At 44.2% G+C, this 18,342-nt stretch overlaps 1 protein-coding gene across 5 annotated transcripts in view; it reads right to left on the reverse strand.

Annotated features, from left to right (window-relative positions):
- Positions 1-18,342, reverse strand: part of AP1S2 (adaptor related protein complex 1 subunit sigma 2) — a 110,323-nt gene that overhangs the window by 72,965 nt on the left and 19,016 nt on the right. For 3 of the 5 annotated variants that reach the window (XM_069761055.1, XM_069761056.1, XM_069761058.1), the window contains exons 1-2: positions 15,629-15,771; positions 15,316-15,494 (exon numbers count right to left, since the gene is read on the reverse strand). In XM_069761055.1, the coding sequence (XP_069617156.1) occupies positions 15,316-15,494; positions 15,629-15,646 (197 nt within the window). In that variant the 5' untranslated portion in view covers positions 15,647-15,771. Of the gene's footprint in view, positions 1-15,315; positions 15,495-15,628; positions 15,772-18,342 lie in introns of those variants that run through there. The other 2 variants (XM_069761057.1, XM_069761059.1) reach the window with 1 other exon arrangement.

Raw genomic sequence — 18,342 nt, forward strand, 5'->3', positions numbered from 1 at the left:
GTTGCATTTTTGCAGCTTATTTTAATCACATTTTCTGCTGCGTTTCAGAGTACCAGCAAAGTCTATGCGATTTCAGAAATCTCATGCACACTGCTTGTTTTTTTTTTTTTCTGACTGTTTTGTCAAAGAGCATGGTTTTTGCAAAATACAGCATCTCGCTTCTTTCAGCAATTTTTATGCATTTTTCACCCACTGAAAACAAAACCTTATGAAGCGGAATCAAATTATTTTCCATACACTAAACTTTATTAGCATGCACAAGAGACAAATGTACCCTGACAAAAATGCAGCAATAAAACGCAGCAAAAGCTAAGAAAAAAAACAGCAAAACGCAACATGTGAACATAGCCCTAACAGACTCATTCATAAAGCTCTCCACATCTCCTCACTCATCTGTCTACCACCTTAACTGCGCTCTCCATTATTCGGGTAATCCCAGACTAACATCTTCCAAGATGCGATCCTCACACTTCCATCTTTTCTCTCACTGCACCACATCTCTAGAATTCACTACCCCAGACAAACAGATTCAATACCCAAATCCACAATTTCAATAATTCCCCCCAAAAAGCTTTTTTTTTTGGCTAAACATCCTGCAGTCCCTGATCTAAGTCTTCTGCTTATCATGTAGTTATCACGCACGTTTCCAGCTCTGGCGGCCTCGTCTACTGTGCGGGTGCGTCAGTCAGTGACGGTGCAGATCGCTTTCTGCACAGCAGCAGATGCGGAGAGGAAGTCACGTAGGTAAATCACAAATTCCATGCGAATACGGAGGGATTTGTTCCCTGTGCCTCAACATTCTCACTAAACCCAATTATACATTGAGAATACAAGCAGCCCCCAAAATACTTGTGTGCGATTCCGGTAAGCCGGTACAATAAGATGTAGGAGCTGCAGACAACAGGCGAAAAGACGCTGTCACTCGCCCATTACACTGTAACCTTCCAAATCTGCCAGCCTCAGTGTTGCTATATAATTACTGACACTTATGGAGGAATCTGCTAAGAGCGGAGCCTGATTGAAGATGCTTGGCGCTGATCCATGCACCGATGCGGCAGCATCTCAGCAGCCTCTCCCCGCTCGCTAACCATGGCAGTACATTAATTCCTGAGCCGCTGTCACCGAGCAGTCAGACACGTGGCCGCGGCCAGGCCTGTGGGGAAGAGGTTCAGGTTGGAGGAGATGCTAATTAGGAACATTTGTCGAGTGCTCCAACATTAATCCAAAAAGCCATCTATTGTCTCCTCTGCAAAGGGCAGATCAGCCCTCGTTCCGCAGAAGTGTTATTAGATCACATTAGTGCAATTAAGGCTCGCCTATAATTTAGGATATCACACAAATGGCCGACTTGTCCTTGAGATGAGACCTTGATAAATCATATTAAAATACAGGCAGAAATATCCAATAATCAGCTCCAGGGCCACGGTGCACCACTGACACTGCAGAGGTAACGCTGCCTCGTACAGAGTTAGGGCCAGCAGCGCAACAACGCTGCAGGGGTGAACTGTCAATCAATCAGGAGTGCCCCGCCCCCAGCAAGCAGGAAGCTGGGAGGCCAATGAGTGGTGCGTTGGTGAAGACGACATGAGACAATGGGTTGCCCAAATATGTTAGGGACATGATATTGGGGCACTTGCTACAGTAATTAGAACGTCTTCTCCAGTACTCGTTAGTGCTGCCTTCTTCACACAGCTCTCCTGTACAAAAAATGGCTTCAAGTAAAGCAGCACGTGACCAAACCTGTCCATCAGCCTCATCCAACTGAAAAAAAACAAAAAAAAAAAACAACAGCTTTCCCATGTGCAATGTTTTCCAAGTGGAGGCGGCTGACGGTCAGGTCTGGTCACAAGATCCTATAACAAGTGCAGGAGGAGAACCTGTGATACTTATATACAATGGGTGAAATAAGTACTGAACATGTCATCAATTGTCTATGAAAATATATTTCTAAAGGTGCTATTCGCATGAAATTCTCATCAGATGTGGGTAACAGCACAGCCAATCCACACAGAGAAAGAAGTCAGACTGTAGATGTCCATAAATTATTACACATAACTTAATGAGAAATGACACAGGGAAAAAGTGTTGAACACAGGAAGAAAGAAAGGTGCAAAAATTGGTGACGTGCTCAATATTTATTTCACCCGCTGTACGTGCCACCAAATCCAAGTCTCCAAAACATTTACTAAAATAAAGCTAATGTGGACAAGCCCTTCAAGGCCGGGATTGGCGCTTTCATTAGTGACAGGTGATGATGGTAGCAATTCCCGCTCCATGTAAAGTATAGTAATAACTGTAGTGCTCAGATCCTATCATTAAGCCTATCAGTTTACCATCTACAACAGAACCGTGTGAGTAATGGGAAAGCTCATCCTAGGGGCAGCCAGGCTTTGCATTTCCAAGGAGATATGTGTTTCAGTATAATAAGGCTACATTCACACTAGCGTCGGAATCTCCCCGTCGCAATGCGTCGGGGAGAGATTCCGACGCTAGCGTTTAACGCATTGCACAATGGAGGCAGCGGATGCATTTCTCCGGCGCATCCGCTGCCCCATTGTAAGGATGCGGGGAGGTGGGGGCGGAGTTCCGGCTGCGCATGCGCGGTCGGAAAAAGCGGTCCGTCAGGAGCAAAAAACGTTACATGTAGCGTTTTTTGCTCCCGACGGTCCGCAGAAGCACGACGCATCCATTGCACGACGGATGCAACGTGTGGCAATCCGTCCCAAATGCGTCGTCAATACAAGTCTATGGGGAAAAAACGCATCCTGCAAGCACTTTTGCAGGATGCGTTTTTTCTGCAAAACGACGCATTGTGATGGATTGCAGAAAACGCTAGTGTGAAAGTAGCCTTAGGCTGCCGTCACACTAGCAGTATTTGGTCAGTGTTTTACATCAGTATTTGTAGCCAAAACCAGGAGTGGGTGATAAATACAGAAGTGGTGCATATGTTTCTATTATACTTTTCCTCTGATTGTTCCACTCCTGGTTTTGGCTTACAAATACTGATGTAAAATACTGACCAAATACTGCTAGTGTGACGGCAGCCTAACTTGTATTCTCCATACAATAACGATTCTGGATCATCACTCCTTGCGCACTGTGATATTCCTCTTATTCCTCCAATGTTTGAGAATCAGAAAAAGCAAGCGGGAAACTCAGGGTGCAGTGGGTGGATGCAGGGTGTCTTTGTTTGTTTTTTTGTTACGGTAAATTTTATTGTTTTGTTTTTTTTATTTATAAAAGCTTGTCTGGAGGGATGACCTTCAATAGAGCACAACGATGGCAGCTGCTCTGCTACATACAGAACCCGAGACAGAAGCAGGTCCTCGACAAATTATTGAGCCCTGGGTTGTCAGCGAAACTTGTGGTGGGCTCCGGGAGAGGGGCGGCGGGGCATCCAGCCACTCTCCGGACAAGGGGCGTGTGGTGTTACTCGTCAGGGTCTTGGGGGCCCCCCGGCTATCCTTGACCGGTATGGGCTCCTTGGCCATGCTGTTTCGTCACCTTTAGGGAGGATTCTGACTTAGAGGCGTCAGTCATAATCCCACAGATGGCCGCTTTGCCCCACTGCCTCCTCATCCATGCACACCTCGTCAGTAAAGTCTCATGACGGTTTACTTATTCCTCCAAGAAATATATGAATAAATAGACAATAGGGTGTTGTAATTTCACTTGTCAATGGGGTGTGTCCCTACACTCAGCAATGATTGGACAATGTCAGTGTTGGCTGACACCCCGTCAACTCAAATAGATTTCAAAGAAAAAAAAAGACATGGAAAGCACCACAGAAAGCATCATGAAGAGATGCTGTAGAATTGGAATTTAATGGGGGATACAAGTATTTACCACTAGATAGGCCATAAATGTTTAATCATTGTATGTCCCACAGTTGTAGCCCCCCAGATCTGGCAGGTACTGTGTGTCATACATCTCCATCAAAGTGTATGAAATACACAGAAACCACAGAATGAGCTTCATGGCTACTTATCCACTGGGCCCAGGAAGTATTCCCAATCTCCAATTGAAGGGTTTCCAAGGGTCAGACAATTACATAACAAACCTAATACGTATGGTGGAGACCTGCAAGAATATATTGGCCGGATTCGGTGACAAGGACACGCCGAGCACTGGAGCAGAACGGCATACGCTATAGATAAGTCACATAAATGTGACCTCTCTGCTCTAACAACATGTGGCAATCTGTCAAGATCCATCCCCTACTGCAGCAACATCAATACGGTATATTCATTACTTCCGACAGCAGAAGACGCGGGGACGTCACAGCCCATCTGCCACCGAGACAGGACTGAGATGAGCATTACAAATTTAAAATACGGACGAGACTGATTTATAAAAAAATAATCTAAAAATAAGAAAACAATCCCAGATGGCTGATGGTTTACAACTCAAATGAGGGGGATTAAAAAAGTGAATCTGCTTACAGCTCTGGCAAAAATTAAGAGATCACTCCAAAATGTTCAGTTTGTCTGATATTTCTCCTTATAGAATAAATGAACAATTTACATTTTACTCAAAAATAAACCTATAAGCTCCTGAAAACATGCCTCCGAATTTCCAAGCAATACATTTTGTATGTATTTTTTGACAAAGAAAAATTGTCAAAACAATTGTCAAAATAAAAAAAAAAACCCAGTGCTTTCAGACCTCAAATAATACAAAGAAAACAAATTCATAATCATTTAGATACAACAAAACTAATTTTTAACTCGGGAAGAGTTCAGAAATCAATATTTTATGGAATAACCATGATTATTAATCACAGCTTTCATGCATCTTGGCATGCTTTCTACCAGTCTTTCACACTGCTTTTGGGTGACCTTATGCCACTCCTGGTACAAAAATGTAAGCAGTTCTTCTTTGTTTGATGGCTTGTGACTATCCATCTTCCTTCCAGAGGTTTTTAGTGGGGTCCAGGTCTGCATATTGGGCTGGCCATAACAGGGATTTGATGTGGTGGTCCTTCATCCACACCTTGATTTTTGTTTGACCTAGCTGTGTGGCATGGCGCATTGTCCTGCTGGAAAAACCAGTCCTCAGAGTTGGAGAACATTTCCTGAGCAGAAGGAATCAATTGTTTTTCCAGGATAACCTTGTATGTGGCTTGGTTCATACGTCCTTTGCAAAGATTAACCTGCCCAATTCCAGCCTAGCTGAAGCATCCCCAGATCAACACCTAGTCGTCTAATGGTTAGACAGAGACCTGGAGAGGCGTACAAGCCGCAGTGTCTGGCACCCACTGTGAAATTTGGTGGAGGATCGGTGATGATCTGGGGATGCTTCAGCAAGGCTGAAATTGGGCAGGTTGTTCTTTGCGAAGGATGTATGAATCAAGCCGCATACAAGGTTATCCTGGAAAAACAGTTGGTTCCTTCTGCTCAGGCAATGTTCCCCAACTTTGAGGACTGGTTTTTCCAGCAGGACAATGCGCCATGCCACACAGCTAGGTCAATCAAGGTGTGGATGAAGGACCACCACATCAAATCCCTGTCATGGGCAGCCCAATCTCCAGACCTGAACCCCACTGAAAACCTCTGGAACGTAATCAAGAGGAAGATGGATAGTCACAAGCCATCAACAAAGAAGAACTGCTTAATTTTTGTACCAGGAGGGGCATAAAGTCACCCAAAAGCAGTGTGAAAGACTGGTGGAAAGCATGACGAATGAAAGCCGTGATTAAAAATCATGGTTATTCCACAAAATATTGATTTCTGAACTCTTCCTAAGTTAAAACATTAGTATTGTTGTTTCTAAATGAATATGAACTTTTTTTTTTTTGCATTATTTGAGGTCTGCAAGCAATGCATTTTTTTTGTAATTTTGACCATTTCTCATTTTCAGAAAATAAATACAAAATTTACTGCTTGGAACTTCGGAGACATGTTGTCAGTAGTTTATAGAATAAAAGAACAATTTACATTTTACTCAAAAATATACCTATAAAGAGAAAAAAAAAATCAGACAAACTGAACATTTTGCAGTGGTCTTAATTTTTGCCAGAGCTGTAGATTGAGAGAAAGATATAAAGTCAGTGCTGTTGCCGCCAAACATAACGCACATAGTGCGCCATCGCTGCCCATGAAGAGGGAGTGAATGCCCAGTCTACGGCTCACCTTTTCCCAGGAACTATGCATTGGGTAGATGAACCTGTATAAAAAGCACCTGCTTAGTGATGGGGAAAGTACAATTAAAAAAAGGCCTTATCTTTCTACAGAAATCGAGCCATTATTGTTTATAGACTTTTCCCATGAACTGCGATGGCGGAGGTCAGCAGTCCTGGCAGTATACATGCTTCATGTATTGTTTTGACTTGAAGGTCTCCGCATTCCCAGTCACACACACCGAGGTAAGCAAGCAACCAAAATCCATCTTGCTCAAAAGAACACAAACTGCAAACAAACCGAGGGATCAGATTAAGGCTAATGATCAACAATTATGGTGAGAGGAGAGATGCGCAAAGACATACAGATGGTACAAATGCTTTCTAGTAAGTGTTGTATCTCATCCTAGTCCCAGATTTACATCCATGGCTGAGGAGTCGGTAAGCCAAACCTATAACTCCGACTCCCTCATACATACTTCACTACTGAGCATGTACGTAAAGTGCAGCACAGAGTCATCTCAACTAAAAGCCGAGATCCTTAGATCAGGAACAGAACAGACATGAAAAATATTCAGGATATCCTGCATTGTACTAATGTACCCAATTTACCAGATATTTTAGGGGTCGGTCCATTTTATATTCCACCAAAATGGACACAGACTCCATAGCCCTGTTTAAATCTACATTGTTTAGTGCTGCTGCTGCTTCTACTGAACATGTGCTACATAGAGATAGGAAAGCAGGAATCCTTCATGTCTGTGTGTACTGAGTAATGGAAACATCATAGCAGCCAGTCTCCATCCACCAGCTCAGAAAAAAAAAACAGCTTGGGGACCCATCTATTCTTGATAACAAGCCTTGCTAACAATGACAGCTGAGGGTTGCCTGGCTGGTTATAGAAAATAAAGGGGAACCCATGCCAGATTTTTCATTTATTTATTGCGTAGGCAGCGGGTGATGAATACTCTCATCAGCCACCTCCTGCTCTCATTGCTATAGCGGCAGCAGGTGTAGGCTGATGGGAGTAATAGTCACCTGCTCTCACTGTTATCACTTGAAAATAACGCTCATCATTCTCCCCTGCTCACGCTGATCGCCAGCAGAGCAGGGGAAACGATGAGAACTGTCTTCAGCATGAGGCGCCAGGGAACAACGCTAACTGTACCGTTGCTTCCCTGGCGCCAGTGCGTGTGGTACTGATGCGGCTCACGGGAGGTACACAGTTACCACACGTATTACACACACGGACACAAGGGCACGGATATCCCCGGTACCGGAAATATCAGGACGTGTGAAACAGGCCTTAATGCCATTTGTGCGGTCCATTCTCTCCTGTCCCATCATACACCTCCTCATGCTACAATTACCAGCCTTGGTACATCAGCAGAATGGATGTGAAACAAACCAGTGATTGAAGGGGAGCCATTAAGAATACTTCAAGGTATTAACCCAGTCATGTCCAAGTAATTTTTTTGTTTCTGTGGTCTTTTTTATTCTCGTCGTACTAAAGCCATAACTTTAGTATTTCCCTGTCGACATGGCTGTATGAGACGATTCAAATCTTTCTAGTATTTTTAAAAACTTTTTTTTGTTTTACTTTACTTTTTAAGGGACTTGTACCTGTGATCATCATCTGATCGCTTATACTATATACTGCAATTTGTCAGTACCAATCGCAATCTCCTTTGAAGTCGAGCATATCACTGAGCTTCAGAGAAGGACCAAGCAATGAGGGCCTTCAGCAGGACTCCGGCTATCACCGTAACTCCACCATCGCAGCAGCATCTAAATAGTTACTGGAGAGCTGTTCTGGCCGAGGCTGTTACGTACTGATATTATTTGCTATAGCCGGCATCAGCAGCGATTGGAGTGAGTCAGCTCCTGAGCCCCCTCAACAAATGGTCACCTCAGCGCAGGGCGTACAGGTACATCCACATGCATGAAAGGCTGGATATATAATTGATCCATGTTTTGCACTTGTATTTGGAAGCCATTCATGGGAACTCTTAATTAATACAGAGCGGTGTCAATTCAGGTGAAGGAGGCGATCGTTACGAAAGCGATCATTGTGGTCACCTGCACAGATACACAACTCTACACACAGATGTGTAAGGGTACACGGGTATGATACCACTCCTTAGACCACAAATTAGAAGAAACCACGGCACTCAAAATAATTGTGTTGTAAGGATGAGATTACTTTAATGTGTCTGCAGTCCAACTAAAACACGTGACGTTTGGCCCGTTGCGCACACTCCTCAGGGACGGACGTCGCCTGCTCTATAGTGCAGTGCTGCTCAGTTGCTCCTCTCCCATTTTCGGACTTGGATGAGGTGTAATCCACTTTGTCTGATGAGGGTCTTAAAGACCAAAACGTCACCTGCTTTAGTTGGAATCCATACACATTGAAGTAAGGCTACTTTCACACTGGCGTTGTTTTGAATACGTCGCAATGCGTCGTTTAGGGGAAAAAACCCATCCTGCAAAGTTGTTTGCAGGATGCGTTTTTGCCCCATAGAGTAACATTACCGACGCATTGCGACGTATTGACACACGTCGCAAGCGTCGTGCGACGCTTGCGCCGTGTTGTGGCGGACCGCCGGGAGCAAAAAACGTTAAATGTAAAGATTTTTGCTGCCGACGGACCGCTTTTTCCAACCGCGTATGCGCGGCCGGAACTCCGCCCCCACCTCCCCGCACCTTACAATGGGGCAGCGGATGCGCTGGAGAAATGCATCCGCTGCACCCGTTGTGCGGCGCATCAAACGCTAGCGTCGGAATCTCGGCCTGACGCACTGGACAGGCCGAATCCGACGCTAGTGTGAAAGTAGCCTAATGTCAGCCTTACGACATAACGCTTTGGACTCCTGTGGTTTCTTATAATTTGTTGTCATGGTGAAAATCTATCAGAAAGGTATTGGGGCACGTTTATCAATACCGTCTAATTTTTATTGAAAATGTAGGCCACAATTCATCAAAGCAATTTTACCAAACTTCTGGTTTGAAAAATTTTTCCTTAAAAAGTTGCAAAATTTCAGGACAACCAAATAAGAGTTTCTCCAAAAAGTTTGTGATTTTTGGTGTTTTCACTCCAGTTTCTAAAAGCTCCACCAAAATGGGTGAAGCTGGGGCGGGACAGCGGCACGACGGGGGCGTGACTGGGAATGGAGTAAGAATAAGAGTTAAATTTCAGGGTTAGTAGCGCACGGAGGCTTGCGCCACTTGTCAGGCGCTCCAGATTCTTGAAGATTCAGGAACGGTCGGGTCTTGATGAATCGGGACCTTAAAGTAAGCATGCTTAAAATACAGCGGTTCAAGCATTTTTAAAAAATATGGAGTATTTTTGGTCATTTTTCGCTCCCCTCTTTCCCAGAGCCATAACTTTTTATTTTTCAGTCAATATGGCCATGTAAGGGCTTATTTTTTGCGGGACGAGTTGTATTTTTGAACGACACCATTGGTTTTACGATGTCGTGTACTAGAAAATGGGAAAAAAATTCCAAGTGCGGTGAAAGCAATCCACACTTGTTTTTAGTTTGGCTTTTTTGCTAGGTTCACAAAATGCTAAAACAGACCTGCCATTTTGATTCTCCAGGTCATTACAAGTCCATTGACACCAAACATGTCTAGGTTCTTTATTATCTAAGTGTGAAAAAAATTCCAAACTTTGCTAAAAAAAAAAAAAAAAAAAAAAAAGTGCTATTTTCCGATACTTGCAGCATCTCCATTTTCTGTGATCTCGGGTTGGTATAGGGCTTATTTTTTGCGCACTGAGCTGACATTTTAAAGTATACCATTGCGGTACACATACATTCCTTTGATCGCCCGTTATTGCATTTTAATGCAATGTTACGGTGATAAAAAAAACGTAATTCTGGCGTTTTGAATTTTTGCCTCTCGCTGCAATATTTGTTTTCAGTCCAATTCGAGCTGAGAAAAAAAAATTACAGATGAGCACAAAACCAATAACATTAGTCAGAGTGCAATCAGATGCTTTATCGGACAATTTAAACACAGATGAGTTTGAGCCCTTATTCCAAGATCTCTTGATTAATATGTTAATTAAAATGTAACTTTGTTCAAGGGAAGGCCCCTTTAAATTCCCACAATACGTTTCTGAAACCGAGTAATTTTGTTGCCCAAAAAATGCATTGTGATACAGTTCCAAAATGGGTGAGATTTTGAAATCCCCAACAAGTGAATTTCTCTTGCGATTATGCCGAGTTTTACATGCGGATACAAGAAAATCATCATGGAAAAAAATGCACATATGTTACAGAAGTACACTAAAAACACATGTCAGGAATGACTGCATCAATAAAGTTCTGACACAGCCAAATACCAGGAAGTATCAAACACAAACCAGCTATACTTATAATATGACACACCAAAAAGAGACAAAAAGTGATAAAATTGCTTGAAAAAAAAGCACGAAAAAAAATGCAATATAAGTGGTTATTTAGAAAATAGATGCAGAAATCTGCAACCTCATTCACTAAATATTCTTCATGTGAACGTATCCTAAGAGGTAAGTCATGCCATTTTAACGAGTTTTGAATACAGACCAGTGTTTAGCAAATGATATATTGTAGATGTCTGAGCTATCAGCAAGATAGCAGAAAAATTTTAGGAGTGACCACATCAACTATTTGGGGAATGTTAAAAGGAATGAAAGCACTGAAGACTTCAGCAAAGACCTGAAAAATCATAGGAGACAACAAAATTACAATCACCCTGGCCGACCTGCGGCCAATAAACAACGGCCGATTGGTTGCATAGAAGCCGATCAGAAGTAAGTTACCGTATTAGCTTCTTAAGAAAGGCTGACTTCACTTTCATTCGAGTGTTAAAGCACCACTCCAGCGATTTAGGTTTTTTTCCAGTGGTGGAGTGGCGCTTTATATGTAAGCCCCGTTCTTTTACTCACCTTCGAGCGGCTTCATCTTTTACCAACGGTGCTCCAGTCCCGCGGCGCCATCTTTTACCGACATCGTCTGACCGGCCGAAAGTCAGGAGTTACATCAAAAGCTCAATGCAACTCTAAGGGTGCCAGAACAAAACTCTCATAGAGATGCATTGAAAAGAGACATCCGGCACACTCCATGAAAAACTGGGGCTGCCGGAAGGTCACTTTTCGTCAGAGACCGATGAGAGCAATGCTGGAAAAAGGATGAAGGCGGCAGCAGGTGAGTATGAGACAGGGGGCAAGGGAATTACATTTATTCCGGTGTCCCACTGCAACTGCAATGCGAGTCTCTCGCCTCAGTACCCGGCACTAGGCACCGGAGTCAGCGGCTGCATGAATTTCTATGCGGCAGAACGCTCCGGTCCGAACCGCGGGCGGCAGTGCCAGGTATTGAGGCGCGAGTTTCTCGCATTGAAGTTGCAAGTGGGACACTGGCCTTAAAGTACCACTCCAGAGGTGCAATAGAAAAAAACGCTGGTGTGGTTCTTTGACACAATTGCTCTGTGGGTAGAACATCATGTTCTCGGCAGCACATCTCCTGCTTGCACTGCACAATGTGCTGCAGACCACAATTATTTTTAAACAAGCTTAAAACTCCTTTCACCCGACAAAAATGTGTCCTCTGCTTGCTCAGCGGGTGATTGGCAGGCTGTTTAGACACGCCAATAATCAGGAGACAAATGTTCTTAGAAATTGCTCTTTCCCCATAATTACATAGTAACATAGTTAGTAAGGCCGGAAAAAGACATTTGTCCATCCAGTTCAGCCTATATTCCATCATAATAAATCCCCAGATCTACGTCCTTCTACAGAACCTAATAATTGTATGATACAATATTGTTCTGCTCCAGGAAGACATCCAGGCCTCTCTTGAACCCCTCGACTGAGTTCGCCATCACCACCTCCTCAGGCAAGCAATTCCAGATTCTCACTGCCCTAACAGTAAAGAATCCTCTTCTATGTTGGTGGAAAAACCTTCTCTCCTCCAGACGCAAAGAATGCCCCCTTGTGCCCGTCACCTTCCTTGGTATAAACAGATCCTCAGCGAGATATTTGTATTGTCCCCTTATATACTTATACATGGTTATTAGATCGCCCCTCAGTCGTCTTTTTTCTAGACTAAATAATCCTAATTTCGCTAATCTATCGGGTATTGTAGTTCTCCCATCCCCTTTATTAATTTTGTTGCCCTCCTTTGTACTCTCTCTAGTTCCATTATATCCTTCCTGAGCACCGGTGCCCAAAACTGGACACAGTACTCCATGTGCGGTCTAACTAGGGATTTGTACAGAGGCAGTATAATGCCTCTGTACAATTGGGACAGAGTAACCGATTCTTTACATGCATGGTCTAAAAAAAAAAAACCTCTTTACAACATCTAGTCAAGTCAAGAATACTAATTTAGGCTACTTTCACACTAGCGTCGTTTGGCCTCCGTCGCAATGTGTCGTTTAGGAGAAAAAACGCATCCTGCAAAGTTGCCCGCAGGATGCGTTTTTTCTTCATAGACTTTCATTAGCGACACATTGCGACGGATGCGTTGTGTTTTTTCTGTTGGGACAAAAAAAACGTTGCATGTCGGTTCTGCTTTTTCCGACCGCGCATGCGCGGCCGGAACTCCGCCCCCTCCTCCCCGGACCTTACAATGGGGCAGCGGATGTGTTGAAAAACTGCATCCGCTGCCCCCATTGTGATTTTATTTTACAGTATGCGTCGGTACGTCGGCCCGACGAATTGCGACGGGCCCATACCGACGCTAGTGTGAAAGTAGCCTTAGGGGTGGACGTACCAATGTCAGTCTACAATCAAGAACTGCCTCTATGAATATCAAGATGCGACCACAGGCAACATTGAGGAGCATAACTGATGCATTAGGCACATGGTAGAGGCGGTGTAGTGGCATGGGCATGTATAGCTGGAATCTATAGAGCTATTCGTTTAACTAAATGCAGCACCGCTTCACAGTACAGATAACCAAAAACATACTGCAAAAACAACCCAACAGCTTCTGTTCTTTAATGGGTGAGTCTGTGATCAAACTGATTGGTCTTCACCAAGTGAAAAGCTCAAGCTGAAGGCAGATAAACACACAAACAAGAAGCCTCTGATGACGTCGACAGCGAAAGCCCAGCAAAGTGTCTCAAGGATGGAAATTCTGGGTTTTATAGAATTGATCAACATCAAAACCAAAGTATTTGTATTCAAGTAGAGATGATGCAAATCGATTGGCAGGATCTGGTCCTGTGGCCACGTCAGTAGTCTATAGCCGTCGGATGGGACCTATGCAAACCGCCTCTTACCACACCACACCACTGGCTTATTTTTTTATTAGCCGGCCCGGTGTGATGTCAGTGTAGCGACGTGACACACATGTAAAGTCACGCTCGGCTGGCTACGTAAAAGAAGGGCCATGGATGCTGGCAAGGAGGAAACGATTCCCAGGGCTTCCGTCCGGCGGTCATTGGCCCATGTCATGCGAATCAATTCACACCATCTTTAAAAGTGATAATGTTTGTTTGTCCAATTAATTTTGAGCCTCTGAAAATAGAGGGACTGTGTAAAAATGTCTGTAATTCTTACATGGGTAATTCATATTCTGTAAAACTTAAAAGCAAAGCCACAAGTCTCTCCACATCTTTATGGCACCGATTCACATCCATTGTGCCGCCGTCACGACACTTCCGACTCAAACAGGTAAAGATAAAACCGCTCCATAAAGAAGACCTTGTATAATGTGCGGGGGCCAAATGTAATAAAACACAGACTCCGGTGTGAGAAGACATTATGCTCAGAAATATAGGGGCAGATGCTATGAATTTCGGTGACCCGGGGAGGTCACTTAATGTAATTTTAGATTGACGGTTTTCACGGCAAAGACAGAGTTCCTGAGAATTACTGTCACAGTGACAGGATCTGTGATTTCATGTCTATCCGTGACTTCAGATTATCGAAAATGTTGCCTTTATAGCAATATATGAGGACTCATACTAGATTAAATTCAGCCAAACCAACCCCTTTAAAAGATTATTTTACATTAAAAAATTTAAAAAACTGAAGCAAGGAGAAGGAAAAAGGAGGTCAGTGTGGGTGTGCCCTGCCGGTCTTTGTGTACTCCGCTGCAATACTGACATGTCCCCCAGGAAACCGCAATCGCCACTGACTGCAGCAGCGCTCACCTGGGCAGTCGCGCATGTCATGATCAAAACCCAGTGAGGAGCATCGCAGCCTCCCGCTGGGGGATCTAACAGAACAGCAAAGTGGTTATTTGATTAATTATATTTTGCGGTATATTTTTCTAATATTGACAGATTCATTTTGACCAATATTTAGCTATAATCAGGTATTAGAACAGTTGCCTTCAAATCACTTACAACCTATGAGGATAATTATTGGGATCATTTGGGGTTTTGACTAAATGTATACATAGAAGGGATCTGAAGCCCAAGAACAAGAGGTCCCTATTCTCCGGGGAGAACTGGGGGGCAAACACGCACAGCCTCCCAATAATAGTCAACGTAAGATACTGAAACACCTGCCTCCATAAAACATTGAAGGAAATATCTAAACCGGTAGTGTTCTATAACAGAGCAATTACGATACCACCACACACACTAATAGGAGCACAAGATTCGAATTTAGAGAGAGATATATATATATATATATACACACACTCTCACTTTTGGAGTGAAAAACATTATAACAAAGTATCGCAAAGCTCTGCAGTAAAATCATCTGTGGTCCTCAGCTTCTCGCCTCAGATGTCACACAGGCCAGTAGGACACATTTCCACTGGTGACATCTGAGGACTTTCCTACTAGCAATGTGTTAGCCTAAATTCTTGCCATATCTCCAAAAGGTTTTTCAAAAGCAAATTATTCCACTGAATTAATAAAAAAAAAAACTAAGACTGAATTAAAGGCAAACAATATATGAATATCAAAAAGTTCACCAATCAATATCTGGCATTCACGGGAAGCCTCAGGGGGCTCCAGCTGAGTGACATTTCCCAGTAAGCTACATATTAAATACAACGCAGGCGGAAAACATGTACGTGGATGAATGAGCTCAAAGGCGTTTGCACCAAATCCCACGGATAACGAGACACCGTGGCCTGTAAGAAGGGGGGGCTGCTAGTTAATTAACATGTCCTACGGGCCCAACGCAGATGTCTGCATCCATGGGGCTCATGTCAGGGATGAGGAGGGAGGAGGAGGGGAGTGGGATCCACCTTTTGTAGACAATCTTCAGGTCTCTCCATTCCAGGAAGCTGCACATTTTCGGTTTTCTGGCTAATACAGTCTGGACCAACTCCCTGGTGATCTTCTTCTTCTCCTTGTCAGATAGGGGCACGTACCACTTCTGGAGCCGCAGCTTCCCCTGACGGCTGAAGAGTAACATGAACTGCATCTGTAGGGGGAAAAAAATTAAAATAAAATAAAACATTAAAACCTAGCAAGAAGGCATCGATGCGGAATGACAACCACCCCCAGCATGCTCCCAACCAGAAACAGTCACAAGCAAATCAATAAAATATTCATGACTTGTCTTCCGAGAGGCATGGCTCCTCCGGCAGCACCAGGACGGTGTGAGAATGAAATCCGGGACGTGCAGCGCTTTTATTTCACCATCACAATGGAGAGGTTGTTCTGAAACAGACGCTTATCTGCATGCATAGCTCTGGCAAAATCCCAGCTACAGCCCTGTGACACACGTGAGGAGGGGAGTGATGATGGTGGGAGTTACTATGCAGAAAGAGAGGAGGCATGGAGCTGGAGGGGGATCCACCAGACAGGGAAACTACTGAGGAGACACTGGCACAAGGCGCAGAGGATGTGTCAGTGCCATGCTGCCTCTCTGCTCCAAGGAGTCCTCAATGGGTGGTTTCCATTATCTCCACAGTCTCCAAACAGCAGGACTGCAGGTGGATGTGATGACCCAGGAACTACCAGGCAAAAAGGAATACCCCTACAGAAATGCCTTCATTTCACAACAGGAAAGTTTGCAGAAATATTGGGTGCAATCTGGGCAGCAGGGAGCGATGGCCGAGGGCTGCACTGCAGAAGACGCTGCATGGGTTTGATGGGATCTGGCCGAGATGCTGCAGAAATGGGCACTTTTAGGGACACTGCACTAGATTTCCGCAATCTGCTGCATTTTAGATCTATACGTGTCATACACCTGGCATGGTGCACATACATTTACAAGGAAATCTACTATATATTTCTCTAAGGGTCACTTCCGTCTGTCACGGATATTCATTGGTCGCGGCCTCTGTCTGTCATGTAATCCAAGTTGCTGATTGGTCGTGGGCGTTTTGCCTCGACCAATCAGCGATGGCCACAGTCCGGCGGCAATATGGCCACTCTTTCCTTCCCGCAGTCAGTGCCCACTCCATACTTCCCTCCAGTCATCCAGTCAGCCCTCACACAGGGTTAATGGCAGCGTTACCGGTGCGCGGTGTAACGCACTCCGGTTACGCAGCTATTAACCATGTGTGACCAACGTTTTACTATTGATGCTGCGTATGCAGCATCAATAGTAAAACGATCTAATGTTAAAAATAATTTAAAAAAAATAAAAAAATCATTATATACTCACCTTCCGCCGCCTTTCCCGCTCCTCGCGACGCTCCGGTGACCGCTCCATGCAAGCGGCAGGTTCCGGTGGCAAGGATGGTATGCGAGAAGGACCTGCCATGACGTCACGGTCATGTGACCGCGACGTCATCACAGGTCCTGCGCTCATACCTACCCTGGGACCGGAAGCTGCCTCGTGCACCGCACACAGGCGACAGGACTACAAGGGACCCTCAGGACTACAAGGGACCCTCAGGACTACACGGGGCCCTCGGAAGGTGAGTATATGTTTCTTTTTTATTTTTTAACCTGTTACATACGTGGCTGGGCAATATACTACGTGACTGGCCAATATACTACGTGGCTGGGCAATATACTACGTAGCGGGGCAATATACTACGTGTCTGTGCTGTATACTACGTGTCTGTGCTGTATACTACGTGTCTGTGCTATATACTACGTGTCTGTGCTGTATACTACGTGTCTGTGCTGTATACTACGTGTCTGTGCTATATACTACGTGTCTGTGCTGTATACTACGTGTCTGTGCTGTATACTACGTTGCTGTGCAATATACTACGTGGCTGGGCAATATACTACGTCACTTGGCAATATACTACGTCACTGGGCAATATACTACGTCACTGGGCAATATACTACGTCACTGGGCAATATACTACGTCACTGGGCAATATACTACGTCACTGGGCAATATACTACGTGGCTCTGTGCTGAATACTAAGTAGCTGGGCAATATACTACGTAGCTGGGCAATATACTACGTCACTGGGCCATATACTACGTGGCTCTGTGCTGAATACTATGTGGCTGGGCAATATACTACGTAGCTGGGCAATATACTACGTCACTGGGCCATATACTACATGGGCTGTGCAATATACTACGTGGGCTGTGCAATGTACTACGTCACTGGGCAATATACTACGTGGCTGGGCAATATAGTACGTGGGCTGTGCAATGTACTACGTGGACATGCATATTCTAGAATACCCGATGCGTTAGAATCGGGCCACCATCTAGTATTATATAAAAAGCAATGACTTCAACTCATTCAAAACCTTACTCGGCCAATTCCTCCATTAAGGGTCTGTGCATATGTTGCGTTATTTTTTTGCATTTTTCCTGTGCAGTTTTGTCACACAACCTGAAGGATTTCCAAAGTTAATGAGAGTCCTGAATCCTCATGCACACAGTGCTTACTTTATCTTTGCAGATTTGGAGCAGATTTAAATCTGCCGTAAGTCAATTCTTCAAGCATTTTTGATGCAGAGTGCAGCAGAAAGGCATGTAAAAAAGGTCTACAAAATGCAAAAAAAATGAGTATTTTATACTGCATTTTTCCTGCTATGTGCAGAAATTTCAGCACCGAATAAAACTTAACGTGTGCACATACCCTAAAGTGTATGGGAAAGCTGGGTCAAAGCCAATATGCTCAGATTAAAGCCCACATTTACAATTGTCACCCAGGTTTTCAATACGTTATACGGTAAATGCAAAGCCGCTCAACTCAAGATGATTGGCCATATAGGACTAAGAAAATTGGATTGAAAACCCTTCTGTGAGGGCAAACAGATCCGACCCCCGTAATCAATCATCTGTAGGACCACATGCTTTGTCTCACTAACCCCAGCACGTCCCCTGTTCCCTGCAGTAACTGG

The sequence above is a fragment of the Ranitomeya imitator genome, chromosome 3, assembly GCF_032444005.1.
Source record: "Ranitomeya imitator isolate aRanImi1 chromosome 3, aRanImi1.pri, whole genome shotgun sequence".
Classification (NCBI taxonomy): Eukaryota; Metazoa; Chordata; class Amphibia; order Anura; family Dendrobatidae; genus Ranitomeya; species Ranitomeya imitator.